Source organism: Clinocottus analis, unplaced genomic scaffold, assembly GCF_023055335.1.
Source record: "Clinocottus analis isolate CAN_PGR_092001 unplaced genomic scaffold, fCliAna1.0.p SCAF_1, whole genome shotgun sequence".
Taxonomy (NCBI): Eukaryota; Metazoa; Chordata; class Actinopteri; order Perciformes; family Cottidae; genus Clinocottus; species Clinocottus analis.
Genome location: NW_027175820.1, coordinates 5,171,718 through 5,198,104, shown reverse-complemented (window position 1 = coordinate 5,198,104; position 26,387 = coordinate 5,171,718). Strand labels below are relative to the sequence as shown.

Here is a 26,387-nt window from a genome sequence, read left to right as displayed (position 1 = left end):
AAAAGGAGTCTTTAAGATCGATTGTTTTGTCTGTCTGCGCAACAGAGCAAAATCCAAAGCAATTAAATGAACTATTATAGAGAATTTGCATATGAGACTCTGAAACCAAAGTAGAGATGTTACTTAAATGATTAAATCTGGGAATGAAAATACAATTTATAAATAACTTTGTTTCAGATGAATTCCCCTGTAACGCCGGCATGGTCAGACTTTGGCGTGAACTCCATAAGCAGCCAAATAAAATCTATTTTTTAAACGTACCTGTTTGGACATCACAGACTGGAGGATTTTAGTTTTTAGTCTGGACTCAAACTGCTCAGCAGCGGGTTTCATCCTGTGGTCCACGGTTCACACGTGATGAAATATCCGGTGTTAATGTTGTTTCTGTTCCGTGATCGTAAACAACGGCTGAATCTGGTCCGTTAACTTTCACTGTGCATGTGTGTGTGTGTGTGTGTGTGTGCGTGTGCAAATATGTGTGTGTGTGTGTGTCTGTGTGCGTGCGTGCGCGTCCATGTGGTGAACAGTTTCTTCAGATCAGCAATATATCGGTACAGCTATATCACTGGAAAATGTTTCTTTTTGATTCTGACATGCTTGTATTTTTAGTGATTTAACTGTGCAAAGGAAAAATAATCTGTAAAATATTCAGAAGATTCTGTTCCACTGATGAATATATTATGAATAAATAATATATGTAGAAGACCAAACTCGATTTTGAAGCGTCTCTAAAACTGGTTCTGAATGGGGCGCCGTTCTAAAAATGGTGTTGTTTTTTGAAACTGGAGTATTACAACTCGTCTGTCATTGTACGAGCCGGCTGCTGTCATGAGAGGAATACATGAATTAAGATGCTAGGCGTGAGTATTCCAGTGTTTGAAAAAAAAAAAGAAAAAAGGATTTATAGACTATGTACAGCTTTGGCAATAAATTAAAATGATCGCAAATAAAGCTCATGGTCTTTTTATAAAGAAAGAAGAATGAGGTAAAAAAAAACAAGTCCTTATCAAACATGAAAGTATTGTGACTTCTTTTTGACCTTTTACTTATTTTACTATTGCATCCTCGAGTATTTTTTTGGGGGGAAATTACAATATCACTGACAAAAAAGATAGATATGTACTTTATTAATCCCCAAGGACAAATCTTTTCAAAAAGTGTCAGTTAACGATACTATTACTTTGTATGGCCAACTGACTTTGTCAGTATTTTTTCATACTATACTATGACTCGCATACCGTAACATGAATGTTTATGTTTTAAGACTTTTTGTTTATTTTTTTACATGTTCATGTGTTGAAACATGAAGACACTGCTGCTTAATTACCTCATAATAAAACCCATTTCATCAGGGATCAGTTTCACTGGAACTACAGGAGTCTGTTCGTCCAGGAAACATGCAGATAGTTCTGTATCGCGACAGGATGGAAGCAGGAGGCTCGACACAGACGTTGCATGCAGACCTACCAGCTGTTTATTTCACTAACAAGTAATACAAACATGACCAAGGGCGGCCTTCCACAGCCTGCCGCGAGGACCTCGACCTCACTTCAGTACAGGTAACTCTGACATCACATTTACCTCTACAAGAAATACATTCAAATACCTTCAAATGCCCGAATGTCAAGCTTTATTCACGTTACACGTCACCATAGAGATCAAACACCGCTCCACGATTTACCACGTGGTACTTCCCGGGAGCCATAAGTTGGTGCTCAGGCACCCCGGGGACTCCTTTTAGGCCGAGCGCCCTGGATATGAGACGCATCAGAGGTGAACACATGGCATCTTATTTGACTGCACAAACAAACGTTTCTACCCACGCTCACACATGTAATGGACTTAGTTGCAGTACCTTTTACCTTTTTAGTGGAACTTCCGGGGGTAACTATTCTCTGGGCAATCCACAGAACCAATAGTATTCACAGGAACTATTTTATTTCTTTGGTTTAAATAAAAGTAGTTCCCTAGTGACATCTGTGTATTATCCAGAGTTGCAATTTTTCACTTTTTATTTATTTTTTATTTTCTTAAAAAGCACATTGTCCCAGTCAACTTGTTATCAGTGAAGACAAACGGGTTGATTTTCAGCTGTAAGTGTTTAAAATGGTTTCATTGTCTTAAAAACATTGGATATGGAAGATTGAAAATGGATAAAGCAAAACAGGTTTGTTAATTAGAAAGTACATGTCTTTATGATTGTGTTATCAAAAACTGCATGTAGCTTAAGGCAACTTTCAATTTAAAGACGCCACATACTGCAGCAGGAAGAAAAACACTTTGACATGTTAAAGCGCTTACAGTGTGTAAGATGCATAAGGAGTGAACTCAAGACCCACCAGGGTACTGGGAATGATTTCCTTTTAAAAAAAAATATATATATATATATGTTTATATATATTATATTATAATTGCACAATGATACTGTGGCTTTATCAGAACAATTCATAAAAGTTTAATTTAAGCTTATAAAACTGATAAATACAAAAATTCAGCGTTTTTCAATTTCTTTGCATTGAATTGTTGCACTACATGTTTGCTGGCATAATATGACTTATTTATTTCTTCATTTTTTTGATAGCATCCTAGCTCTTAAATCACTATGCAATTCATCAAAAGTTTTAAATGCTCAGGCTGACGCGCCGACGAGAGATTTAGCTCTCGACCCGCCATCTGATTCTTTTCAACATCTTCACCCTCAGTGCGTTTTGAGAGCAACAGTCAGCTTAACTCGCCGCTTTTATAAAGCTGTTAAAACCTGCTTGGCTGCGTGTCCGCAGCTCACATGTTTCCGTGGACAGAGCTGCGGAGTATCCGGAGGCGAGACATGACTTCATCCCAGTCCATGTAGGCGCCCTCGAGGTGCCGCGGGCTGTCGGGCCGGCTGCGGAAGGGCCTCCGGGTGTGCAGCAGGCGCCAGTTATCGAAGGTCAGCACGTCTCCTGCGATGCAACAACACCGAGACATCAGTCACCAAACGTGTGCGGTGCATTTCATTTTGACCCGGAATTTAATTTGATCAAAAAATAATGGCGTTCATGAGCAAAGAATGCCTTTTGAAGTAATCGGTACTCAGTTACTCGACGTGCCAACGTTTGCGTCTGACCATCTTGCACGTTTTTAAAGAGGTTAAGGGAAGACCCCGTCCCACTCACCCGCTGCACGGCGACACTACTGATACCCTTCATCTCTGTCGCTTCACGCTGCCGTGATTATTTAGAAAGGGCGACGCCCCACTTGAGGTCATTTGATTTGGTCCGCGGTGACGGGGACGGCGGTGACGCGCTGGATGTTGGCCCTGATGTGTCTGGAAGGCTTTTCTCCCATCAACCTTGACCAATTTCTCTTCAACGATTTCTACTTCTAAATCTTCTACCTGTCTCCTGGACCCCATCCTGACGAGGTTGCCTGAAGAAGTTTTACCTTTTTAATTAGCACTTCTCTATAAATTATCAATGTGTCTTTACTAACAGGTCATGTACCACAGTCTTTCAAAGCGGCTGTAATTAAACGTCTTCTTAAGAAGCCCACTCTCGATCCAGAGGTGTTGGCTAATTACAGACCTATCTCTAACTTTCCCTTCCGCTCAGTTGTGTGACTTTCTACATTACAATAGTTTATTTCAGGAGTTTCAGTCAGGATTTAGAAAACACCATAGCACAGAAACGGCACTAGTAACAATTACTAAAGACCTTCTAGTTGCATCAAATATCTTATTACAGAGACTAGACCAGTTGATTGGTATTAGAGGTACAGTGTTAAGCTGGTTTAAGTCGTATTTGTCAGATTGATCTCAGTTTGTATGTAAACGATGAAGCCTTGATGACCACAGTCATTCGTCATGGAGTTCCACAAGGTTCTGTGCTTGGACCAATTTTATTCACCTTATATGTTTCCTTTAGGCATTATTATCAGAAAACACTCCATAAACCTTCACTGCTATGCCGATGATACTCCACTATATCTGTCGATCAAGCCAGATGAAATCCACGAGGTCGCTAAACTTCAATTGGTCTTAAAGAAAAACACCTTTTAAGCTCTTCAAAGTAAACTAAATTGAATTAGATGTCATTGCAACATCAGTCGGCTTGCTTGCTCGAACCCAGCGTCTCTCTGATTCAGAGGCTTTAAACTTTAAAGATGCGCCTTCTGTTTGTTTTGTTTTGTGACGTTACATCGGGAGAGTTTAGGGAACCGAACACTGACCTGGCGTCATCTTGAATGTGAACATGTTCTCTGGCCGGTTCATGAGGTCCAAGTAGGTCCTCAGTGCTTTGTAGAAGGGCTGGACCTGGTGCACCGGGAGGTCCAGCACCGAGTCTCTGGTGCAGTTGTTGAAGTTTATCCTCACAACTCGGCCCTCGGCGTCAACTCTGTTCAGCGAGGAAGATGGAGGAAGGAGGAAGGATGAATGTCATAGCTGAAACTATTTGTTGATCAGCAAAAGAAATCGGCAACAACTTTAACAACAAATAAATAGTTTGAGTCAAACATCAAGGGCTGCAACTGATGATTGTCTTTTTAATTATCGATTAATCTGCCAAAATCTGGATTTGGTGCATCAAACACATTAAAACACATCCCTTTGGTTTTAATTGGTTAACTGTTGGTTGGCTTGTCAGGCTTCCCAGAACCCAAACTCTCAAGATGTCATCAATTAAACAAGACGACAATCAATGGACTCATCAATTATGAAAATTATTCTGTTCCAATTCTTTCACCCAGAGAGGACTTTGGCATCTTTTATTTACTGGACAGATTATTTAAATATCAATTGATCTCGTCATTTTATTTTGAATGCCTAAGTTACACCACATAGTCAAAATGGACATTAGAACCAAACGTGGTTGTGAGAACTAATACAATATTCCTTCTCCACATGGTTTTGCCACATAGAGAATATTTGGACATAACTCTGACCAGCAGATGGCAGCGTCCCATTTCAAATCGCACACAAACTCCACTGCATCCATTTCTTTCTTTCCTCCTTTTTTTTTAAACACACGTCATTTAGATTCTTATGAGGTCTGGGCTCCAACACGGAGAGAATAAGTGTGTACGTGTGCGAATAAACCAGCTGTCTTACTCGATGATTCTCTTCTTGGACTGCAGCATGAAGTCGCAGTAGTCCGTCCCCGTGTCGGTGAAGTCCACCTGGACCGAGGTGAGCGTCCTATAGGCCTCCGGGTCTTCTCTCTGCAGCAGCTCGGCTGTGTGGAAGCCGTCCACCATCTCGCTCTCCCCGCCTTCCTCGGCGTCGGTGATGCAATGCAGTAACTGCACCTACAACACACACAAATGCTTGTTTTTTACACCTCTGAGGACATGAAAGCCAAACGCCAGGCAGTCCAAACCAACCTAAAAAAAAAAACAGCACATGAATGCGTAAGTGACACCACATGTTTAGTGTCGTTTTAAGACCGTTTTACTCACTCCAGGTGCAAAGTGCAATGCCGGGTAGTCTGTGTGGAGGCCGAGCTTTCCTGAGGTGTAGGCCACATTGTTTGCCATGGCTTTGTCCTGGACCTGCCACGTGGGCCTGAAGACAAAAGATAACGTTCAAGAACAAACATTATTGTGATTTGACTTTCAGCAGGATAAGCAGCGACAATTAGGAGAAAGAGCATGGGAACTTCAAGGCGATCCCCTCGGGGGGCGGGGCATCATCACTAGAGTGTGAAGGTAAACTTCATTGGGATGCAGCAGTAGTCGAGGGCTAATGAGGTGAACTTATCTTCCAGGTTCAGTTTAGATGCCCGACCCGTAGAACTAGTCCGGTTTCTGTGAGCGTTTGGTCTTTACTTTCAGCCGTATGAGCTCATCCGCTGGCAGCGCTGCGGCTTTACGCTCCAAACCTCTGTTCTGACTGAGTGCACCAGGTAATTCCTCTGGCTTAGAAAAAAAAAAAAAAAGGTGGAATGCTCTGAGGTTGTTTTTCACCCGTCTCCGTCCTCCAGTAATCAGCACGGCGGTACGTCAAAGTGATGAACTCTGGCGTGATGAAACGGCCTACAGACACTCTCTAATCTTCACCATGGAAACAAAATGAATCAAAGCTTACAGATAATTGACCCGTGGGGACATTATTTTTTCTTTCTTTTCCTAAACGTTAACGTTGTTCAGTGGGGAAGCTGAAAAAAAACATTCATCCAAATTTCTCTGCTTCCCTGGATGAGGGATGTAAAGGCTAATAAATCTCTCTGGGCTGTGCTCCAGCTGAAATATGATCTGTGGAAACTATAGCTGCTCAGGACGGCCTCTCACCCGTAGAACGTCATCCGGACATAGCCGAGCCTCTCGGCGAGCCTCGCCACGACGCCCTGCTCTGCCGCCGCCCCCTTTAGGTGGACGATGCCCACGCGGCGCAGGTCCGAGAGCCAGTCCAGCGCGGCCTTGTCGTCATGCAGGACCTCCTGGTAGTCGGCCGTGGGGATGCGCAGCTTCGAGTCCCAATAGTGGCGCTCTGAAATGAGAGAGGACTATTTCTTTAGCTCAGTGGAGACTCACAAACGCACAACAAAGAGTCAAAGCCACACACCGACAATAAATGAGCCAAACATCACTGTAACTGTTTCATTTATTAACCTATTAAGAGAATATTTGGCGGGTTTTAGCACACGTTCGGAAATCGCAGATACCAGTCCGGACTCAGAGAAAGACCTGGCTTACTGATATAGCGGGATCATTTCCAGGATAAGATGACGTAGATCAGGGTTTTCAGTTCCACAAAGCCAGTTTAGATCAATCACCATAAAAACACATCGAAATGCCCTAACGTGCTCCAGGGCAGGTTTACTGAAAGTTCACTGCATAAGCTGGCCACTCCCACAGGAAAAAAAGCAGCTTCCTTCCTCATTGATGGAGCGATATTAATTATATTAGTTTCATAGGAGAGAGTTCTTCCAGATCGCCAAGATCCGTTCTCACATCATGATGACGTCATACGAGCGCTATCGATTCTGCCGACATTTATTGGGGAGACTTTCTGGAGCCGTACACCACATGGCGCAGCCGAGCGCTGCCCGTCTCACATAATGTAAACAATACATACTGTATGCAGACCGGATCACAGAAGGATTGTGTAAAAAATAAAAAGTCAGGCCACAGCTCGCTTTTTTGCGAGTGGTACATGATTGTGTCGGCGATGTGGAGAACATCGAGAATGCCGCTGTATCCCGTGCTGTTTGTAACGTTTATTTAGCGCTTAAGAAACTTATGGATGTGTTGAAAGCACTCATAATTATATGACAATGTTATTAGTGCACCATACATATCTTTATTGTAGAAAATGATAAGAATACTTATCACTGCTTCCATTGATTGAATTTCTGACTGTGAATAATAAGAATAATACATTACTGATTGGCCCATACACATATTCAAATTTCAAGTCTCATGGTAATCTACACACATACATGAATATACACATATATAGCACATAATGCATATGTGCATACAGTACATCTTCATAAGTATATATTTGTATACCACTACCAGCAGGAACATTTAAATCCATATAATCTGATTGATTTGGATGATGAGACACTTAAAATTAGCCGATACATTTTTGTCTACACTGACACATTTACTTGTCAGATATTTTGCGATGCTTATATGTGAGTCTATCCCGACCAGCGGAGGCGGTGTTACGCTGCGTTCACAACAGAAAGTGTTGCGAACATTCGCTACACTTGAATGTGAAAGCAACATTAGATTTTGTCATGATTATGGACTTGAATTCATCAAATGTAGTCATGATCATCTTCTGCTCGTCAGTGGAGAAAAGAGAAGCTCTTTCTCTGATCTTATTTGCCATTTTAAAAAGAGAACATCATGAATTTGGGGTTTGACTTTTTACCCTTATGAAGAGGAGCGGGAAAGCACAATTATCTTGAGGACTGACGTCTGATTAGAATGAACGAGACCGTTTGAGGGAGGATCCACCTTCATGGAACCGACATATCCTGACGTCAATCATCTCGTTAGGTTAAGCTGGATAACAGGACGTTTGATCGACTTTGTTGAACCACGTACGTGGAACAGGGACCAGGTGTGCAGCAGGGATGAGCGACAGTAGAGGGAGCGAGCCCACAACTTCATGCCCCCTCCCACCCACACACACACACACACACACACCAACCAACCATGTGGCCTCTTTGTCACGGGTGACACCTAAACCTGAGGAAGCACCTAATAAAAAAATGATTAAAAAAACATCCGTATCTCGTTTCACAAGAGCAAATGTAACATTCAGGCTTGACCTTTGCCCCAGTTCCTGACTTTCCCCTCCGCCTCCTTGACGAGCCTTAACAAGCAGAGAGGAGAAGGGTGGGGGGGGCTTCCCCTGACCTGCTGAACTCGTGCGGCCAGAAGCTGATGGCTTGTGACAGCAGCCCGGAGGCCTCGGTGCAGCTCTGCTTTGAGTCCTCTTCACCCGTCTGTCTGCCTGCTGTGAATCTTCACGGCCTTCAGAGCCTCGTTCCTCTCGCCGCGCGTGGGACGCTCCAGGAAGATGAATTAAGCTTGACGTTAAGAGAACCTGCCCGTCTCCATGTGTTTTTTTAAGTGACACCAACATCAGGCTCCTCACCTCGAGCGTCTCGCTCCTCCTGCGATGCTTTTAGCAGCTGTTCCTGTGGAAGTCACTGGAGACGGACTGCACGGAAAAAGAGGACTGGAGCCAGCCGGGTGCAGGATTTCTTTTTCTTTTTTCCACTTCTGTCTGTCTGACGGAGACGGGCGAAATTTTTATTTTTTCCCAGTGAGCTTTGTTTTGCAACCAAGTCCGTCAGCTTCTAATATCTTTCTTTTTTCCAAATTATTTTTATTTCAGCTTGAAAAAAATGCTGTGTGTGTGTAAATGTATTTCTGCCCTCAGCAGACAGCTCCTACCGCACATTATTCAACTTTCTTTCCATCATCTTGGTGTGTGTGTGTGTGTGTGTGTGTGTGTGTGTGTGTGTGTGTGTGTGTGTGTGTGTGTGTGTGTGTGTGTGTGTGTGTGTGTGTGTGTGTGTGTGTGCGCGCGCACACATCAGCTGTGTCCTGATCTCATCCCTGAACTCAGGGATCGGCTCCTCTGTACAAACAGAAACGCTATTGACGAACCTGAGATGTGACCACAAGACGTTCTTAGAACGAATAACTCAAACTGATGTAAATGTAGAGCCGACGAAACGAAGTTGATTTAAATATTGTACCAGTTTTTCAGAAGGTCCTGTACTTCTACTCCACCCCAAAGAACATTAATATGATGGTGATGGAGGCGACATGACATCATTCACCCATTCACACTCACTCACACACTGATGGGAGGAGCCACCATGCAAGGTGCCACATCAGTATCATCAACCATTCATACTCCGTAGGCGCAGCTACGCGAGCAATTTTAGGGTTAAGTGTCTTGCTCAAGGACACATCGACATGGGCTAGCGGTCCACCAATCGAACCACCAATCCTCTGATTGAAAGACAATCCTGCTCACCACTGTCTCCCCACATACATTTTATTGATTATGAGAATCTGCTCGCTAACTAGCCAGCTAGCAAGCTTGTCACTAACTAGAGGTCCTGAGACAACACACACCACCTCTGTAAGTAGACCAATCCAGGTGATATCTAAATACTCATAATCAATAATGTGTAATGTGCCAAAAAACTCTAAAACATACTCTACACTCCAGCGACTGACGGGCATCGCCTCACATCACCTGGCCGGCGCTTTTTCTGGCCCATCTAATAAATTACTAATGAGTGTTCATGTTGGAACAATGCTTTATAAATGATTACTAAGTAATCATTCATAAGTGGTGGAAAATAAGTGTTTACTCGTGCGTTACTCATGTAAAACAGTGTGCCGTTATTTTAAAGTGCCGCAACTGTTTGTTTACGGCTCGTTTCAACTGCTTCTGATCTACAGGTTGAACTTCATCCCAGATCAGCTCGCTGCAGCGCGTCTGTGGAATGCTGAGCTGAGCGCTCGGAGCACGATGGGCAGAAACAACCCTCTGCTTTTGGTTCACAGAATAGGTGTTATGAAGCTGTCGTTTAGACCAAAAGCACATTTTAGACTGAAGTAAAGGGGAATAAGATCAACTGAGATGCATTTCATCACTAAAATCTAAAAGGTACTTCACCTTACAGACTTAAGATACTCGTTTCTTACCCTGTTTTTATTTTTGGGCTATTCTATACTTCTATTGTACTTTTTACACCACTACATTTACTTGACAGCTGCAGTTACTTTATACAATAAAACAACAATCATATTAAATACGATGCTTTTTAATAGATTAAACTCCCAAACGGGAGCCGTATAGGACATTAACATATTTAAACTGCAATGTTCCTCAGTAATAATAATCTAAAAGTACAAGACTCACAGAGAGCCACGGTTCTACATTAGTAGTACTTTTACTTTTGATATTTTAAAACACAATAAACTGTTTCAATGCGGGACTTTTACCCAAAATATTCTTATCTTGCATTCTATTTATTTTGATTGAAGAAAAAGCTCCGCCCACTTGTCCCACCACTAAATAAAACATCTTCTGACCGACTTCAATCACAAGCAATAACTCATCTGCACCGTTTCATCTCCGTTGATACACATTAAGAGATTACAAACGACTTCAACCAGCTTGTTTTAGTTTGTTTTACTTCCAACTCAGCTCGTCAACAGCATAAGAAGTCTGCTCAGTGATGAGTGTTCTCGAGGAGACGGAGCAGCACATCCCCACACTGCCAACATGTTGCATTCATTACTGTTCATATGTTACACAACAAACTCAACTAGATGGGCCTGTCCAACTGCAGAGCAATTAAAAAGAAATGACTTGTTTTAAAGACGCAGCTGCACCCGTTCAATAAACACACCTTTATCAGTGAAGCATACCTGGATGACAGAGCAGCCAACCTCTGAGCTCCCAGTTTGGAGGAGACAGAGTGAGCAGTGTTTCCTCACAGGAGAGCTGACGTCCCACAAAAACACACACACACACACACACCTTTCTCCATCAGCAACTTTAGCTTTCCAAAAACTCTCCTGAGCCTTGCAGTAGTTTGTCAAACGACGTCTCCGTTTTGCCAACTTACACTCCATGCTTTCAGCTTTATTCAAAGCGCCAGGCGGGAGGTCTGGCTTGCCAGAGAAACGGAAAAAAATCCAAATCACTATAATCACTGAACTCTCTGTGCGGTTTGACGTAAAAAAAAAAAAAAAAAAGGTGTTCAAATTTCAAAAAGGACGACAAAGAGAGGATTTAACCCAAACATAGTTGATCCGTGAAGGAATTACAGGAATACACTGAGAAAAAAGAAAGTGTGTGTGTGTGTGTGTGTGTGTGTGTGTGTGTGTGTGTGTGTGTGTGTGTGTGTGTAAAACAGTGAAATTTTGTTCAAATGAGCCCTAATTTCTCTAGAAAGAGACAAAGAGACATCTGTTATGCAGACGCTTTAGCTGGTCGACGGTATGTTTGACAGATCTGAATCTAAAGCGGCTCAAAGCGATAAAACCTCCTTTGGACTAATGAACGTTTACAGTTTGGAGTCCTCACATTCCTTGTGCGTTGATAACATGTGTGTGTGCGTGCGTGTGTGTGTCCGTCAGTGTTAGCGCGCGTTTGGAAAGACGGTTAAGCCCAAGCTGTAAATGATGTGTGAACCGACCGTCGGCTTTGGAAAAAACAGTTGTTCCACGGATGGACCTCCGCGGCTTTGTTTCCAGGGAGCCTTTTTCTATCAACTGACGAGTGATGACACAAGTTGGGTTGAATGCAGACCAGATGGCAAAAAAGGAGAGAAAACGCCAGTCGGACGGAGCCGATCAGCTGCTGCTTGGCCGAGTCAGGTCGCTCAAACTTTAGCCCTCCGTAGCGGGCATCTGCACCGGTATGCGCATTCAATCAATGCGTTAAAGCCGAAGGTTTCAAAAGAGCAACACAAATATTGTGACTGTGATAGATCCCAGCATGCACCACTTCCAGTTTCCCTGACAGAAGGTCCTTGGGCGGGCTGTCCGAAACAGTAAATCTCAAAACACGTACACGGAAAGAAGAGATCCTCGTGAATACGACCTTCATGGCTAAGTGGCTGCGGAAATTATGATTTGAGCTTAATGGTTTGGAACATTGGAGCTAAAAGCTGCAACACAAAATGCTTTCATCAAAACAAAACTATTAAAGCTTCTTCAAAAATACTATTCTCCATGGATTTGTATTTAAATCTGCTCAAAAACAAGCAACCTCAGGCAGCAGCACTGGATACACAGGAACAGATGGATGACAGATTCAAGTATTACGAGTTGTACGAGTCTGCTTTATATCATCTTCATCCTACTGCAGCACCATAAAGCACACACACTCCTGTGGAACATCTTCCACCTTGTATTTAGGGCAGGTGATGGCCATTGTCAGACCTCCGACTTCACAGATTCTCAACCTGCGGCTGAAAGATTCCATTTTTTTCCTCCATGTTTTTTCTTTTGGCTGCAACTAGTAAAAAGAGCTGTTTTTTTGTTTTTTTTTGGCAGGGCAGACGTAACAGTAACAGCTGTTGAGAGAAATCTCATCGCACCTTCAGTGTTGACATCGTTTTGTAAATCTAAAAAGATAAATAGGATTACTTTGATCTGTCCTTTGCATTTAAAAACCTGTTGGACTAAACTACGCTGTGAGGACTGTCAAACTCCTGCGTCAAAGGTCAAGAATGTTATTCATAAATCTATTACTACTGTACTGTTGACTTGTGCTGATCAACACTGCAGCTGTAATGTGGAGCCACAAGTGCTGAAGCACCAAGGAAAGGAAACCAAGACCAACAACTAGAACTAGAGACCGTCTTACAACCTTCATTTTGAGAACTACAAACCTGTTAAGTTTGGCTTTGTCTCCAGACAAACACACAGACTCACAGAGTGATGAAAGTGATAAGGGGGATAACATCTACTTTATTAAACATCTGCGAACATCACAAAACATGGAGCACAATTTCAGTTTGTGTTCTAAAGTACTAAATTAGCAATCTACTCGAGGGAAGAGAGATTCAAACATCTGCAAATGACATAAATAAACAGGCGAAACCGGTTAACTTTGACCTGCAGAGCAGAAAGACGTGTGAAAGGTGGGCCAGGCTGTAGTACTTAGGAGCATTAGTCCAACTTGATGCAATTACTCTGAGTGATCGCAGCAAATGACTCAACTTGTCGCGGAAATGAGATGCCATTATAACTTTATGAGGGCCAGCGACTCAAACAGTTTAGTCAATTGGAGACGGCAAGAAGACAAACTCCTTTCACAAACTACCGGCGTGAGCCGGTGGATAAGTGTGTGAGAAACCGCTTTGAGGGGGGGGGGGTCTACGTGTTTGGGCATATTTCTACAAAGTCTGAAAAAATCCATTTAACCTGTTTCACGTCCCTCTTTTCAATACCAGTCACATGAAATTAGTCATGATTCAGTCCTAAATATACATGACAAGCGCAAAATGGGAGGCCCCGAAACGACGACATGGCCCAAATATGAAAAGCATCTGGGAGGCTTTTGCGTAAAGCGCTGGCAGCTTTCTTGGTCAAGGGGAGAGTCGCAGCAGATAAGGTCGTGAGAGACACAACGTAGCCGTCGTGCGGAAAACCTTGTAAGTCCAAAACCACTATTTTTCAGGAAATATGACAAACTGTGTTGGTAACAATCTGGTTGTATAGAAGTCTATGCATAATGTGCTGAAGCTGTGTTATCTCTCCTGACCACCAGGGGCCGACTCTTAGGTTGTATAGAAGTCTATGCTTCACGTCTTAAAGCTGTATTCTCTCTCCTGACAACCAGAGGGCGACTCCTCTGGTTGTATGTAAGTCTATATAAAAGACTCTAATTCTTCTTGATTTATTCCCTCAGTAAACATGAGTTTATGTCTCAATCTCTAGTTTTAAGTCTTCTTCAATACAGCATGATTTTCATTTAGTAAATTATGCTCATTTGAAGAGACCATAAAGTATGATTTAAGGCGGGGTTACTGGGATTTTTGTCAGTTTTGCAGTGATCATTTAGCGTCACCCTCCCGTGTCACTTTGGCTTGATAAAAAAACAAGATGGCGACGGCCAAAATGCTGAGCTTGCACCTCAAGATAGAGGAAATGTGGCCAGGGAGGGTCAGCCAGCACTGGGAAGAGGTCTCATGAGGTGATCCTCCCACACCGCCGAGCAGCTAGTCGAATCCCCCGGGCAGACTGCCGTTGTGTGAAAAAATGTACTCAATGAAACTGTGGGGAACACTGCTCGGAGGAAGCCAGGTTAAATATAGAAGTTCAGAGTATCCATGTGCACTCTGAACCTTTTGGTTTCGTCGGCAACCGACGGAGTAACAAGGTTGTGGTCACAGGCTCTTTTTCATACTTTTCATTGGTGAAGTATTTATAAAAACCCACGACCCCGAGCGCAGGTACGCTTCATGTATTCCTGAGAGAAACATTATCACTCCAAGCAACGTTAAAGGTTCAGAGTGCACATACATGGTGACGAGAAAACCAGCATGCGTGGGTTCCAAAGGTCGTGAACGGATCGAAGACGAGATGTATCACCGCTGTTGACGATTACAGGGATGAGGAGGGATCTCACAGCACAAGTGTCACATAGTAATGGCTGTACTGTAATGCCAAGTGTATGTTGGGATATTACAGACTTAAGGAAATGTCTGCGAGACAGCAGGCAGTTTGAGGTTAAATTCCTGGTTACACACACCTACAGGCTGAGGGATTTGTTCACTCCCAAGGAAGGAAACACTGACAACGGTGAGCTTGTGTTTGGTAAGAACATGCAGACCTGTTCTTGACCCTCACTCTAAAATCAGTTTTCCATATGGCAGCGGCAGAGGGGGGTCTGAATGAGACTCGCATTTATACAGATGTACGTCTTTCCACATGCAGACACGTGCAAGGACAATAAAATATGCTATATATATATATGACTGGATGGTTAAGATAAATGGGAAGTTGTTTAAAAGTGTCCGAGAACGGTGGAAAACACGTTTCTAAATCTGGGACTGTGCAAAAACAGATTTGAAAGTCTTCAATATCATGAAGTAAGTGTCCTTGAGCAGTACTATTTCCATGTCCCACTCCAATAATAGCTACCGCTGAACTACATACCGCAGTTTGAATTACACAACTCCATAGAAACGGTAAAAGCAGAGCAGAAAACATTAGTTCGAACATAAAAGCGGGAGGTATAGTTCAGGCGGGATCATCTCCCCAGAGCTCCAATTTTCACATTGACCTCGCAGTGTCCCGCGTGCACTTCACTTTTCACTGTTGCGAGCGCTTTCACAGGCACACTCGGGCCATTAAAATGTAGGTGCACTGCATGAAAAAGGAAACGGAAACTTAAACTGTGGCCTACGCTCCAGCGAGTCAACGTCACGGAGAAGTAAAGGAGCGGGAAGCGGAGCCAACCTCCTGAAGTGAACGCCGTCCATCATCCATCTTTGGAGAAAGTAGACCTTTTTCCCCCGGGTATTTTTTCGGTGTGAGGAATTTTAGGCTGGAGGAAATAATTGAACCCAGACAGAGTGCGTGTGTGTGTGTGTGTGTGTGTGTGTGCAACATCATCTTGTGTTGTATGTTGGCGTTTGAGCCTAATGGCTTCTTCCAGGAGCACTGTAACACAATCTCCTCCATATAATGACTATCTGTCTGTAAGTTCTTATGAGGGGGATCTGTTTACACTTCAGCATGAATGGAGAAGTTATGCAACACATGCACACGTTACTCTAATCAGTCTGGACCAGAGTAGGAGCCTCTCAGCCCTGTGGGTCCTTCAGGACCACGTGTGTGTGTGTGTGTGTGTGTGTGCGTGTGTGTGTGTGTGTGTACACAATCCAGACTACGGTCCATCCCCCGCACCGCTGAAATGCTGCTACCTTGTTCCACAGCTGAACTTTCTCCTCTGCCGTCTGGCAGACTGTAAAACATACTGGGTCATTGTAAATGTAAAATTAGTTTTCTTTCCAGTCTTTAGAAGAAGAAGAAGAAGAAGAAGAAGAAAAAAAATGTCCCCCTTAACGACTACGTTAGGGTACCGAGAAAAGAAAATGTGTTGAAAGAAGAGTTCCAATCTTCTTTTTTTTCATAGAAAAAGTGAGCAGAGAAATTGTTTTAATTCCAAATACATGTTCTTTTTAATTGCCCCTTCTTGACGATTAAGCATGAAACACACCGAAATTAAAGAATTGTTATATCTATTTCATTACAGTATTCCTTATACTTGCAAATCATGAATCACAAACTACACTTTTTGTGATTTTAGGTGGAAATTCATTGACATACTTTTAAAAAACAACGAGGGATTCAACGGCAGAGGATTACACATTGTGGACTGCTGCTTCGAAGCCTCCAGTTTGTCACTTTGGTCGTCTACTTAAAAAAATTGCAAATAAAGGTGACACGAGATGATAGAGCGAAGTATAACGAATGCTAAATAAGACTATTTTAGGTGACCAACATCACACAGTTAAGCTTTCATTAACAAAAAGCACACTGTGAAAGGGGTTAAAGTTGCAAGACGCCTCTCAGACTGGACAACGCCATGGTAGAGATCTGTCAATCACAAGGTAGCCCCGCCCTAAAGCATATTTGATTCTAAATGGGACCACAATTTACAAAATAAACATGCTGTATTGATGAAGACTTGAAAGAGATTTAGACATAAACTTATTTTTACTCTTTTTCTCAGACTTCTATACAACCAGAGGAGTCGTCCTCTGGTGGTCAGTAGAGAGAATGCAGCTTTAACATGTGAAGCACAGACTTCTATACAACCAGAGGAGTCGCACCCTGGTGGACATTGGCTTCACTTTTGACAAAAGGTGTGTATGCAGTGAACTATAAGATGCATAACTATGAAGGTATCACAGTATATAAAGTGTACTCTGTGATGAGTTTCAACCTGCTTGTTCGCTGAATGTGAAAGCAGGTAACACTCGCTGCTTGCCAGGGGAATAAATTACTGTTCTCAGATACCACTTTAAGAAATGCAGTAAATCATTAGAGTGTTTGTTCATCCTGTTAATTCGAAGACAGCTGTGTTGTGATTTATGGCCTCCTTTATAAAAAAAAGCCCATCCCTTTGATCAACGGGGTAATCAATTAGAAAGTATTCATTAGTTTCAGACCAGTGCAGTCCAATCAGCACAGGCCCTTTTGTCAGCAGTTTGAATGCTTTATGTGTATTCATTTTTAATTTATTAGTATAGCACCACTCTCTCGCCAATTACATACACATTATAAATACATTTGGGAGGAGATGAGCACATTGTGGTTTTCAGTTCGCCTCCTCAATTCATTCCATTCCATCAAATTCTAAAATGCAGACTTATTCCTGAAAATTTGAATTGACAATATTCAAGCTGGACTCACCATTGAGGAAAAGCTCTTCTTTCAACGCTTGTCTGGCAGCAGCAGAAAAGCAGCGTTTCTTCAGCCACTCTGCATCAAACACACTGGCGTGCTGGTCGGGCCACGCAATGGACACCTGTCGAGAGACAAACGCTTACTGATTCCGATTGACCCTTTGCTAAGCTCCGCCCCCTTGCTGCAGCTCGGTCAAGCTGTCGGAGCCGCCATGGAGCACCAAAAGCTATTTATACATTATATTTAGCTGATTCTTTGATCCAAAAGCGACTTACAATAAGTTTGATATCACAGCTTATAAAGTTGTATATGTAGTCATATGTACAAAAACTATAGTTTGGTGTATTTATGAAATTATAGAACAAGAATAAAGACAATTATTGACATTGCATTGCTATTTTAACTGTTTATAACTACCCGACTCAAATGTGTTGGCTAAATTGACGTCAATTATCATGAGTACTATCTGGACTTTGCTTCCTGCCAATACTTGTGGGTGATCTGGTAGAGTGTTTATCATTAAACCGCAAAGTAGGAACTTTGATCGCCATGTGAGGTTTTCTATTTTAAATGCATATCTTTTGCTACGTTAACGCTGAGCGTGCACACAATGCCGGACTTCTAATCAGAATCAGACTCGTTTAATTGCCAGGTCAGTTTGAACAAACGAGGAATTTGTCATGGCGGACGGTGCATCATATCAGTGACTATAACAAGAGCACCTCAATCTGTTTTTACAGACGCCTCACTGTCTCATGAGCTGCAGAACCAGCAGCAGTAGTTCAGTTTGGAGAGTTCATCCACTTCCTGAAGGTTTATTTGTTTTTGCTCTTCGCGCAGTTGAGGAATCGCTCTTCTCCGCTCATCTGCAGCTTGATACTGTTCAGCAGATGCTGTGTGTTTGTTCTGGAAGAGTGTTTCAATATTAGATATTTTGTTTGCTAATTTCTCGCCACATATCAAGCAGACAAGTTCAACAGCAGTGAAAGCAAATGAATATGTCCACGCAGAATTAAACTCTACTTTTCTCCCAGACATTTTTATTTATCTGTTGATAGTTTAGCGAGGGCGCGGCTCTGCAAATCACAAGTAGCCAGCCGCAGGGGAAGAAGCTTGGCAGTGATGTAGCAGGGTGTGACGCACATTTTAGTAAAACAAATAATTAGTTTGTATTTTATTTTCAGTGACCCAATATCACTTCAAACTCCAAGATAAGAGGAGTTCCCTTTGAAAAAGCGTCCGCTTGACAGATAAATAAATAATTTTAAAAAGTTATTATTTTTTTTCTTCTGCTACTCCGGAGCCGCGGGTTGCCGAAAGATTAATACCTACTGGAGAGATATTGCATCAGGACATCCAACAAGACCCCTCAATAGCACTAATTGGGAGCGATACCTGAAGGCCTTCTAAACATAGTACTCCTCGCAACGATGAAGGCAAAAACTGTCAGATAGTTAAAACCAGACGAACTGTACCTGAATATTATGTGTACCAAGACAACATACAGCTGAAAAATGGACAAAGTAAGTCTGAAAATGCATGTTGTTGAAAATAAATAAAAAATAAGTTAAAAAAAAAAAACTACCAATGACAAGATACATTTTAATTCATAAAAATACACTCTGTTTTCCCTAATTGTGTGTTTCCTGAAGGAAAAACAACTAAATAGTCTGGAGCCTTGTAAACCAGCTATCCTATGACAACAACAAATGGATCTGCCAACATGATCATCAATGATCGGTGGCAAAAAACGTGGTCAGGGATATCTAAATCCACTAAACCGCCCAAAAAATGTGAAACAACAAATGCATTAAAAAGAAAAAAATCTAAATTGTTTTCTACTTTCCAAGTAAAAAGATTAAATCGGTATGTTCACCATCTGCTTTTTCAAAACGTGTGTTTTATTTATTGTTTTGGCCCATGCAGCGATCTAATCTTTTCTACAGCCACAGGCCAGCAGGAACACATTGCTGTGGTACCTAAAACACATGTTTACTATAACACTAGATCATCCAGTGGTACAGGAAACATGATTGCATTATTTTCTTGTCGACAGAATCAAACGACACACAGTAGCTTGGCAGCACTATCTTGTCCAAGCAATCTGTTGATAGCGGTGTCCCACTTCAGGGACCTCTGAAGGATGCTGCTTGATTTGGAGACCTTAAAGGTCAGACTGAACGTGCGCTTCAGACAAAGCTAGATCATCTAACCTCACAGTTTATCACCGGGCAGTTGCCCTCAAACAGCTAAAGTGTATTTAGTTAAACTGGAACAAGTTCCATGAAACTTTCACACAGTGTGAAATACAAACAGTTTAGTAATAACCTTAGTATCAGCGAAGTATCATATATTACAGCAATTATGGGATTGGTTCAGAAATAGTGTTGGGTGAAAATTGTTTGGTCTGTGAAACATTAGAAAATAATGATCTACACCTCAAGGTGATGCAATAAAATGTCTAAAATTACAATTATAAAATGTATTTGCTGCAAGAGAAGGAAAGACAGACAATTCTTTAATTTAAGAAGACGGAAGACTCAAATGTGTCTTTTTTTTTATGGAAAAAAACTCACTACTACTACAGACTGCTTATAGATTATCAAAACTATTGCAGATTCATTTTCTGTTATCATTGCAACTCTCATGTCATTAAATCTTGACAGTTGAGAGTCAAACCCGTAACTTGGTTTACATGAAGGTTGGCAGTACGGACAAAGATATCCGGGATCTGACACGTGGATTTGAACGGGAATGTCGGATCTAGGTCAAACCGTATCTTGCATAAATTTGTTTTGTGAACTTCCATGGTGAATATTTGGAGAATCAATTGTTTGCGTTGGTGGTGGGGACGTGTCAATTATCAACACCGGAATTAAAAATAAGACTGCAACACAAATATACAAGACGCGGCCCTTTACTGCAGCACTAACTATGTACAATCTTCCATAGTGAGGACAGGCTGTGCTTTTTGAGCTCATCTATTTGTTCCCAGTGAGAAGAGATAAGATGCCACACAAATCTTACCTGGTATCGCTCCAAAAGAAGCTAGCTTTTTGGGTAATAAGTCATTAAAACATGTATCTTTTTTCTCTCATAAAAGGTCCTTCTGAGCCTGTGAACCCTGACAAACCAGCCTGATAAAAGCGCTACCTTGTTGTCGTTGGTGACCTCCACAGCGTCGACTCCTGTGTGGACGTCGAGATCCAACATCAACAGCTTCCGGGCCCGAGCGGAGTCCAGGGTGCACAGCGGACACTGGCAGTTGTCTCTCAGCCAGGTGAACGGGTAAAGACTGTGGCCTCCGTCCTCCCACTCCACCTCCACCATCCGCTCCTCATCCAGAGCGCGGACGTTCCTCACCGAGTGTTGAGCCAGCAGAAGGGAGGCGGACCCCAGGGTCTGCTGCCCGCGGAGCTGCATTGACGTCGGGCAACAGGGAAGCGGACTTGCGGCCCGTCCCGGTCTACGACAAGCCCCCAGAGCCCAGCAGGCCGTCGCAGAGGTGCTCCTCTGCAGGGCGGGCAGGGCCAGACGTGAGAATGTACTCATCCACATTTCAGCCAACTTTGTGTCCGGATCAGAAAGGGCCACCAACTCTGTAGTTAATGAGAAAGGGAAGACATCAAATTAAAAAAAAAGGGTGTATAGTAAATATATTTGGGAGTAACTTATTAAAGCTAAATTGACTTTTGTCACAGTTGTCACTCAGCAAATAAATTGTCAGTATGTCAGTAATTAAATTATGCAGGACATGAGAAAATGGGGAACAAAGTTATACATCTTTCATTATTGAATAATAGGCTTGACTATTATGCATTTCATGATTGGGTTCTCATACTTTATAAAGCATCATTTATAAAGTAATAATAGATTATTCAGAAATGATTTAAATGTCATGTATTCATGCATTTATTTATACATATAATGATCATGTAAACATGTTTAAATACTCATGTTTAATTCAGTAGTTACTACTCGTTAGTAAAGTATTAGTTAAGTAAGTTCTGTGACCTCATCTAAAGTGAAAAAGTGCATTATCAAACAATTAAATCAATCAGTACAGATGTCAATGAATCACCAAATTCGCTCCAAAAAAGTTAAGTGAATCCCAAACCACATCCTCACTCACAGATAGCGACCTCTTTGATTTTATATCCCTCTTTCAAAACTTGCCTTCCTTCACTTCCGGGTTTCACTACTTGAATAAAAGTGGCATTTAAAAAAAAAAAGCCGGCCATAACCTCAGTGTTTAAGGTTACCTGTATGTAAATATGTAGTTTAGTTCTTATGAGGCTTCTTCTTCCCCTCGAACGTCGCTCCGTCAACAACACGGAAGCTGCTGTGAGCGCGCGCGTCTCTCGGGCGGAAGTAGGTGAAAGGTTGATCCCGCGGGATGTCGTAACCACAGCGAGTGTGCGCGACCGTTGTTCCACTTTCCTTGATTACGTCACTGCACGTGAATGTTGTAATAGACAGCAGCGATAAAGAACTACAGAAAATGGCGCCGCCCTGCAGTTTGAATTCATCTCAGGATATTATATGTGTTTCAGTGTGTATCATCCACATCATTTTACATTTTAACATGTTAAAAAAAATGCTAAATAGCATTGAAACAATAGCAATAAACCGCTTGGCTGACAATAAGCCCCAAATCCTGAAGGTGTTACCCGAATGTGTTACAGGGAAGCGCAGTCAGGGATATGAAAATTAAAAAACAATGAATAATAAAGTCGAATAAATATTAATATTTCTCTACTGATCTGTGCTATAAATGTAATTTCAATATGATCATTTTTATTTTTAAAAAAAAACCCTGAAATATTTTCATCCATACTAATCTACAAATTAAGGTAACGCCATGCATACACAGCAGTAGGCCATATAGCCTGCTTTTATTTGTACAGAATGAGTAATGAATTGGGATGGCAAATTTAAAGCACACAGAGGGTGCAGAGGAAATGCGCGCTTTCTCTGAGCTGCTATAAATTGAGTGGAATTAAATATGTAACTTGAACGTGATACAAACTGTTGTAAATCTGTGTTGCTGTTAATAATAATAATAATAATAATAATAATAATAATAATAATAATAATAATAATAATGTATTAATCCAAATATCATCAACTGTCGGCATTCCACATCATGTGTTTCCTGTGTCCTTCGTGTTGCCTCATCATTTGCGCAATCAGTGGGCTCAAAGGGTCGAAAGTGGAAACCGCCACGCTGTACTTTTTGGTGTGACGCCTTTGACACTTTCTTGTGATGTTGTGGATACTTGTTATACAAGGTCAAAGTATCACAAACAAAAGAATCTTGTTTGTAAGGCGCTCAAAACCACTGACGACACGGCCTCCTCACATCTCCACTCCTCGTAAATACCAACAACTTGCTTCTGTCCTTTCAAAGGGACCGCAGGGGGGCTGTCCGTGTAATCTGCAGCAGACCTCAAAGCCTTGTAAAGCAAGTGTGTAGGCGCACTTTGCAATCACGCCGCACGTGTCAACGTGCACACCAATGTTTATTGAGGAATATCTCCATCATATCGACCATTTCATATCATATAAAAAAAAAATCATGCAGCAACACTTCAAACACAAACTGTTTATTTAAGAGGACACAACACATATTACTACATGGAAGTCCTTGAGTGCTGCCTGCAGTCTTATCTGTCAATGTTTTTACAATCCTTAGAAAAAGTTACACAAAGAATAAAGACATATATATATATATATATATATATATATATATATATATATATATATATATATATATATATATATATATATATATATATAAATGCGGCTCTGTTTCAAAATGTTATATGAACGATAAAAACATAATATGGGTGTATTTTTGGAGGGTTTGTAATAAAGATATTAGCACTCACAGTATTTTACTTACTTCTTATAACACGCTGTACATTTTCCAAGAGTACACTTCCTGTGCAGATCAGCACAACACAAAAAACCCACATCACAACCCTTTAGCACCAGAACAGTAAAGAGTTTTGCTTCTTGCCTATAAAGCAGAAAAAGATTTACAGAAATAAAAGAAAAATACAACGCAGGTGTCCATATGTAAACTTTCGTTGATATTCTCAGAAACATTCATACGACTACACAAAGTCCAGCCCTGCTTTGATGCGACAGGACCAAATATGCAGAACTCATTTCTCAAACTTTTTGGGGTGAAAAAAAATCAAGCACGTACACATTCGCTAGTGAATATGGACTCAGACGCACGGGTTGTTTCAACGTGTCAAAACACTTCATCTAACTAACCGCTCTCCCTGTGATGATCTGCTGACTTTGCATCAATATGATGAAGTTCTTTAATTCGTTTGGAGTTTAGTTTGCATGGTTATCCCAAAAAAAAAGTTTTATTCTTTAACAATATTCTCAGCTTACCTTTTTGCCCATAGAATTTCCCATATTATCATATAAAAATGTAAATGTAGCAAATGATAGAGAGGATATGATCCATATGACCCACTCTTCGGTGTCTGTAAGATGTAACATTTTCTCTCTTACCACTTTATTACTTACTACCAGTTGTTTTTTTACATGATCCCTTCACAGAGATGCATGCCATTAATGCAATGGGCATAACTGGAATGTGTTTCTTCTTCTGGAGCACAACTTGTATGTTTTTATACGGAATATGGATCACATGAGCACAATATCAACTAAAACAATAAAGGGCTTCTGATACATAACAGGGCTGTGAGATTGGGCAATAATGAGGGATCATGGTTGATATTGTACTTAAATACCAAAACCCCATATATAAACGCAGTGAACCTACGGGGCTTTTTGGCAATGGAGCTTTGGAAAAATGTCACATGACCTGACGTATTCCACCAAAAACGTATCTGCATGGCAACATACCTCTACAGCAGTAGATCCCAAACATTCCTTTTTGGTTTCTGACCCTTTAGAGTGGAGCAGTGTACCTGCAACCCCTCTTCACTACGAGTTGTGTGCAGTGAAAATCTTTCCTCACACAAAAAAACACAGATCAGAGTGTTTGATTTGAATACTTTACAGCAACAACCAAAAAAGGGGGTGAACTATTAGGCATTTTACAAGAGAAACAAACCAAAGATAACAGAAAAGTGAGGATTCCATTGAAGTGTTTTTGTTTTCTCCTTTCCTTTCCCATTAAAGTAAAATGTGAAATTTGTCGGCTATTCTTTAGGGACCCACAGCTCTAGAGAATTTGATTACTTTGTAATTGAAGTGAACTGACCCTTTAAGCTTTGTTTTTATCCCTGATATAAGTACACTCTCTTTATTGATGTTTTACACCCCTGTCATCTGCCTCATGCTCACACACACACACACACACACACACACACACACACACACACACACACACACACACACACACACACACACACACACAATATCAACCATAAAATAAAAAAATAATAGTATATTTAAAAAAAGTAGTACACTACTGCAAAGTGCAGGGGGACTACTTTCTCTCAGAACTTCATGTATTCGTTCTTCAGCCGGCTCAGCCTCGTGCCGTGGCTGCGGATGATGAGCGACAAGAGCTCGTGCTTGTCCTTCAGTCCCAGGGAAATGTCCACCGTGTCCTTCAGGACATCCCGCGTGTGCACGACCATACTCAGAAAGTCGTCGTTGAGCCGGTGCTCCTCCTTCAGCTCGCTCTCCTGGCTCTGCTTGAACTTCACCTCCAGCTCCAGCAGCGCCTTCTCCGAGCTCGTGAACGCCTCGCCGATCTGAGCCGTCTCCCTCCGCAGGTACCTCCCGTAGTCGTTCTCCCCGTCCAGGTCGTATGAGATGCTCTTCCCGATGCCCTCCAGGACCCGGGCCGAGTCCTCGATCTGCCTCTTTATGATGGTGAAGTCGTCCTTTATCACGGAATCGTGGTCCTCGTCGAGACCGCACTTGCGGTCGTCCGTCATCTTGAAGAGCATCTGGCACTTCTCCGGGTCGTCGTTGTCCTCGTAGTCACCGTCCGGCACGAAGTAGTGATGAAACGTGCCGTTGGACATCTCCGGCTGTAACGGTCCGCGGAAAAAGGCTCCGCACATCGGCAGCGATAACATCCCGGCACACAGGAGCCATTGAAGGGCAGCCATTGTGCACTGTGCCCCCCCAAAAACAAAACACACTCACGAATAACAAATACGCCTTTTAATTAATTAAAAAAAAAAAGTTATCTCAACAAAAAAGTGTGTCCCCCTCCTTGACGGGCTATTTAATCCGCAGCGGAAACATTTCAATCAGGCTAAAACGTCCAAACTGCGCAGTTAAATCGCGACGTCAATATCCTCTTTTGTCTAAACAGATAAAAGAAACAGCCTCACTCCTTCGTGTGTTAACCGAGCCTGCCAGCGTCCATCGCTACCGGTGAAATAAATGTATGAAAGTTTCAGCGTGGAAACAGCCGGAGCTCAGACTCCCGACTTCGCTCGGTGCCGCGAACGCAACATCTGGACGTCTCAGGAGCCGTGCTCCGGGGTCTTTTTTCTGTGTGGCTAATAATACCTCTCTTTGCTTCTCTCAAATTACAGCCTCTCCCGTCCCTTTAAAAAAGAAAAGGGGGGCTGCATCCAGCCAGGCCGCTGAAAGCCTCGCAAAGACCCCTGCGCTAAGTCACGTAAACCGTACAAATGGGGCGGAGATGGTTAGAGAAATTATGAGACTGTAAACAAGTAAACAAAGTGTGGCCACGTGGATGCAACTTCAAACGCAATCCAGCTCTGTAATTTCCAGTGCTTTGATAATTAAAAAAAACCCTCATTTTAGAAAAGTTTACCTGACGACATGTGGCAGAATATGTGAAGTTAGAGTTTTATATTAGGCTACATATTTATTTTATTTTTTTTGTGTGGGTGGACAACCTATTTGAAATGCCTTCTAAAACTAGGGAACTATTTTTTGTATGTGTTGTCTTTTGATTAAACTAATACAGCTATGCAAAAACACAATATTATAGAATAGAATCCTTCTCA

At 42.0% G+C, this 26,387-nt stretch overlaps 2 protein-coding genes across 2 annotated transcripts; both read right to left on the bottom strand.

Moving 5' to 3' along the window:
• Nucleotides 1-1,408: 1,408 nt before the first annotated feature.
• bbox1 (butyrobetaine (gamma), 2-oxoglutarate dioxygenase (gamma-butyrobetaine hydroxylase) 1) lies at nt 1,409-21,731 on the bottom strand. Its single transcript, XM_068572991.1, has 8 exons — nt 21,660-21,731; nt 20,551-20,996; nt 17,404-17,518; nt 6,265-6,463; nt 5,434-5,539; nt 5,087-5,283; nt 4,207-4,373; nt 1,409-2,942 (listed from the first exon to the last, which is right to left on the bottom strand). The coding sequence occupies exons 2-8, from the start codon at nt 20,953-20,955 to the stop codon at nt 2,782-2,784; spliced, it is 1,350 nt and encodes a 449-aa protein (XP_068429092.1). The 5' UTR covers nt 20,956-20,996; nt 21,660-21,731; the 3' UTR covers nt 1,409-2,781.
• A 1,452-nt stretch (nt 21,732-23,183) lies between these two features.
• Nucleotides 23,184-26,041, bottom strand: fibinb (fin bud initiation factor b). The gene has a single exon (XM_068577228.1). The coding sequence runs from the start codon at nt 25,509-25,511 to the stop codon at nt 24,888-24,890; it is 624 nt and encodes a 207-aa protein (XP_068433329.1). The 5' UTR covers nt 25,512-26,041; the 3' UTR covers nt 23,184-24,887.
• Between the last annotated feature and the right edge of the window lie 346 nt (nt 26,042-26,387).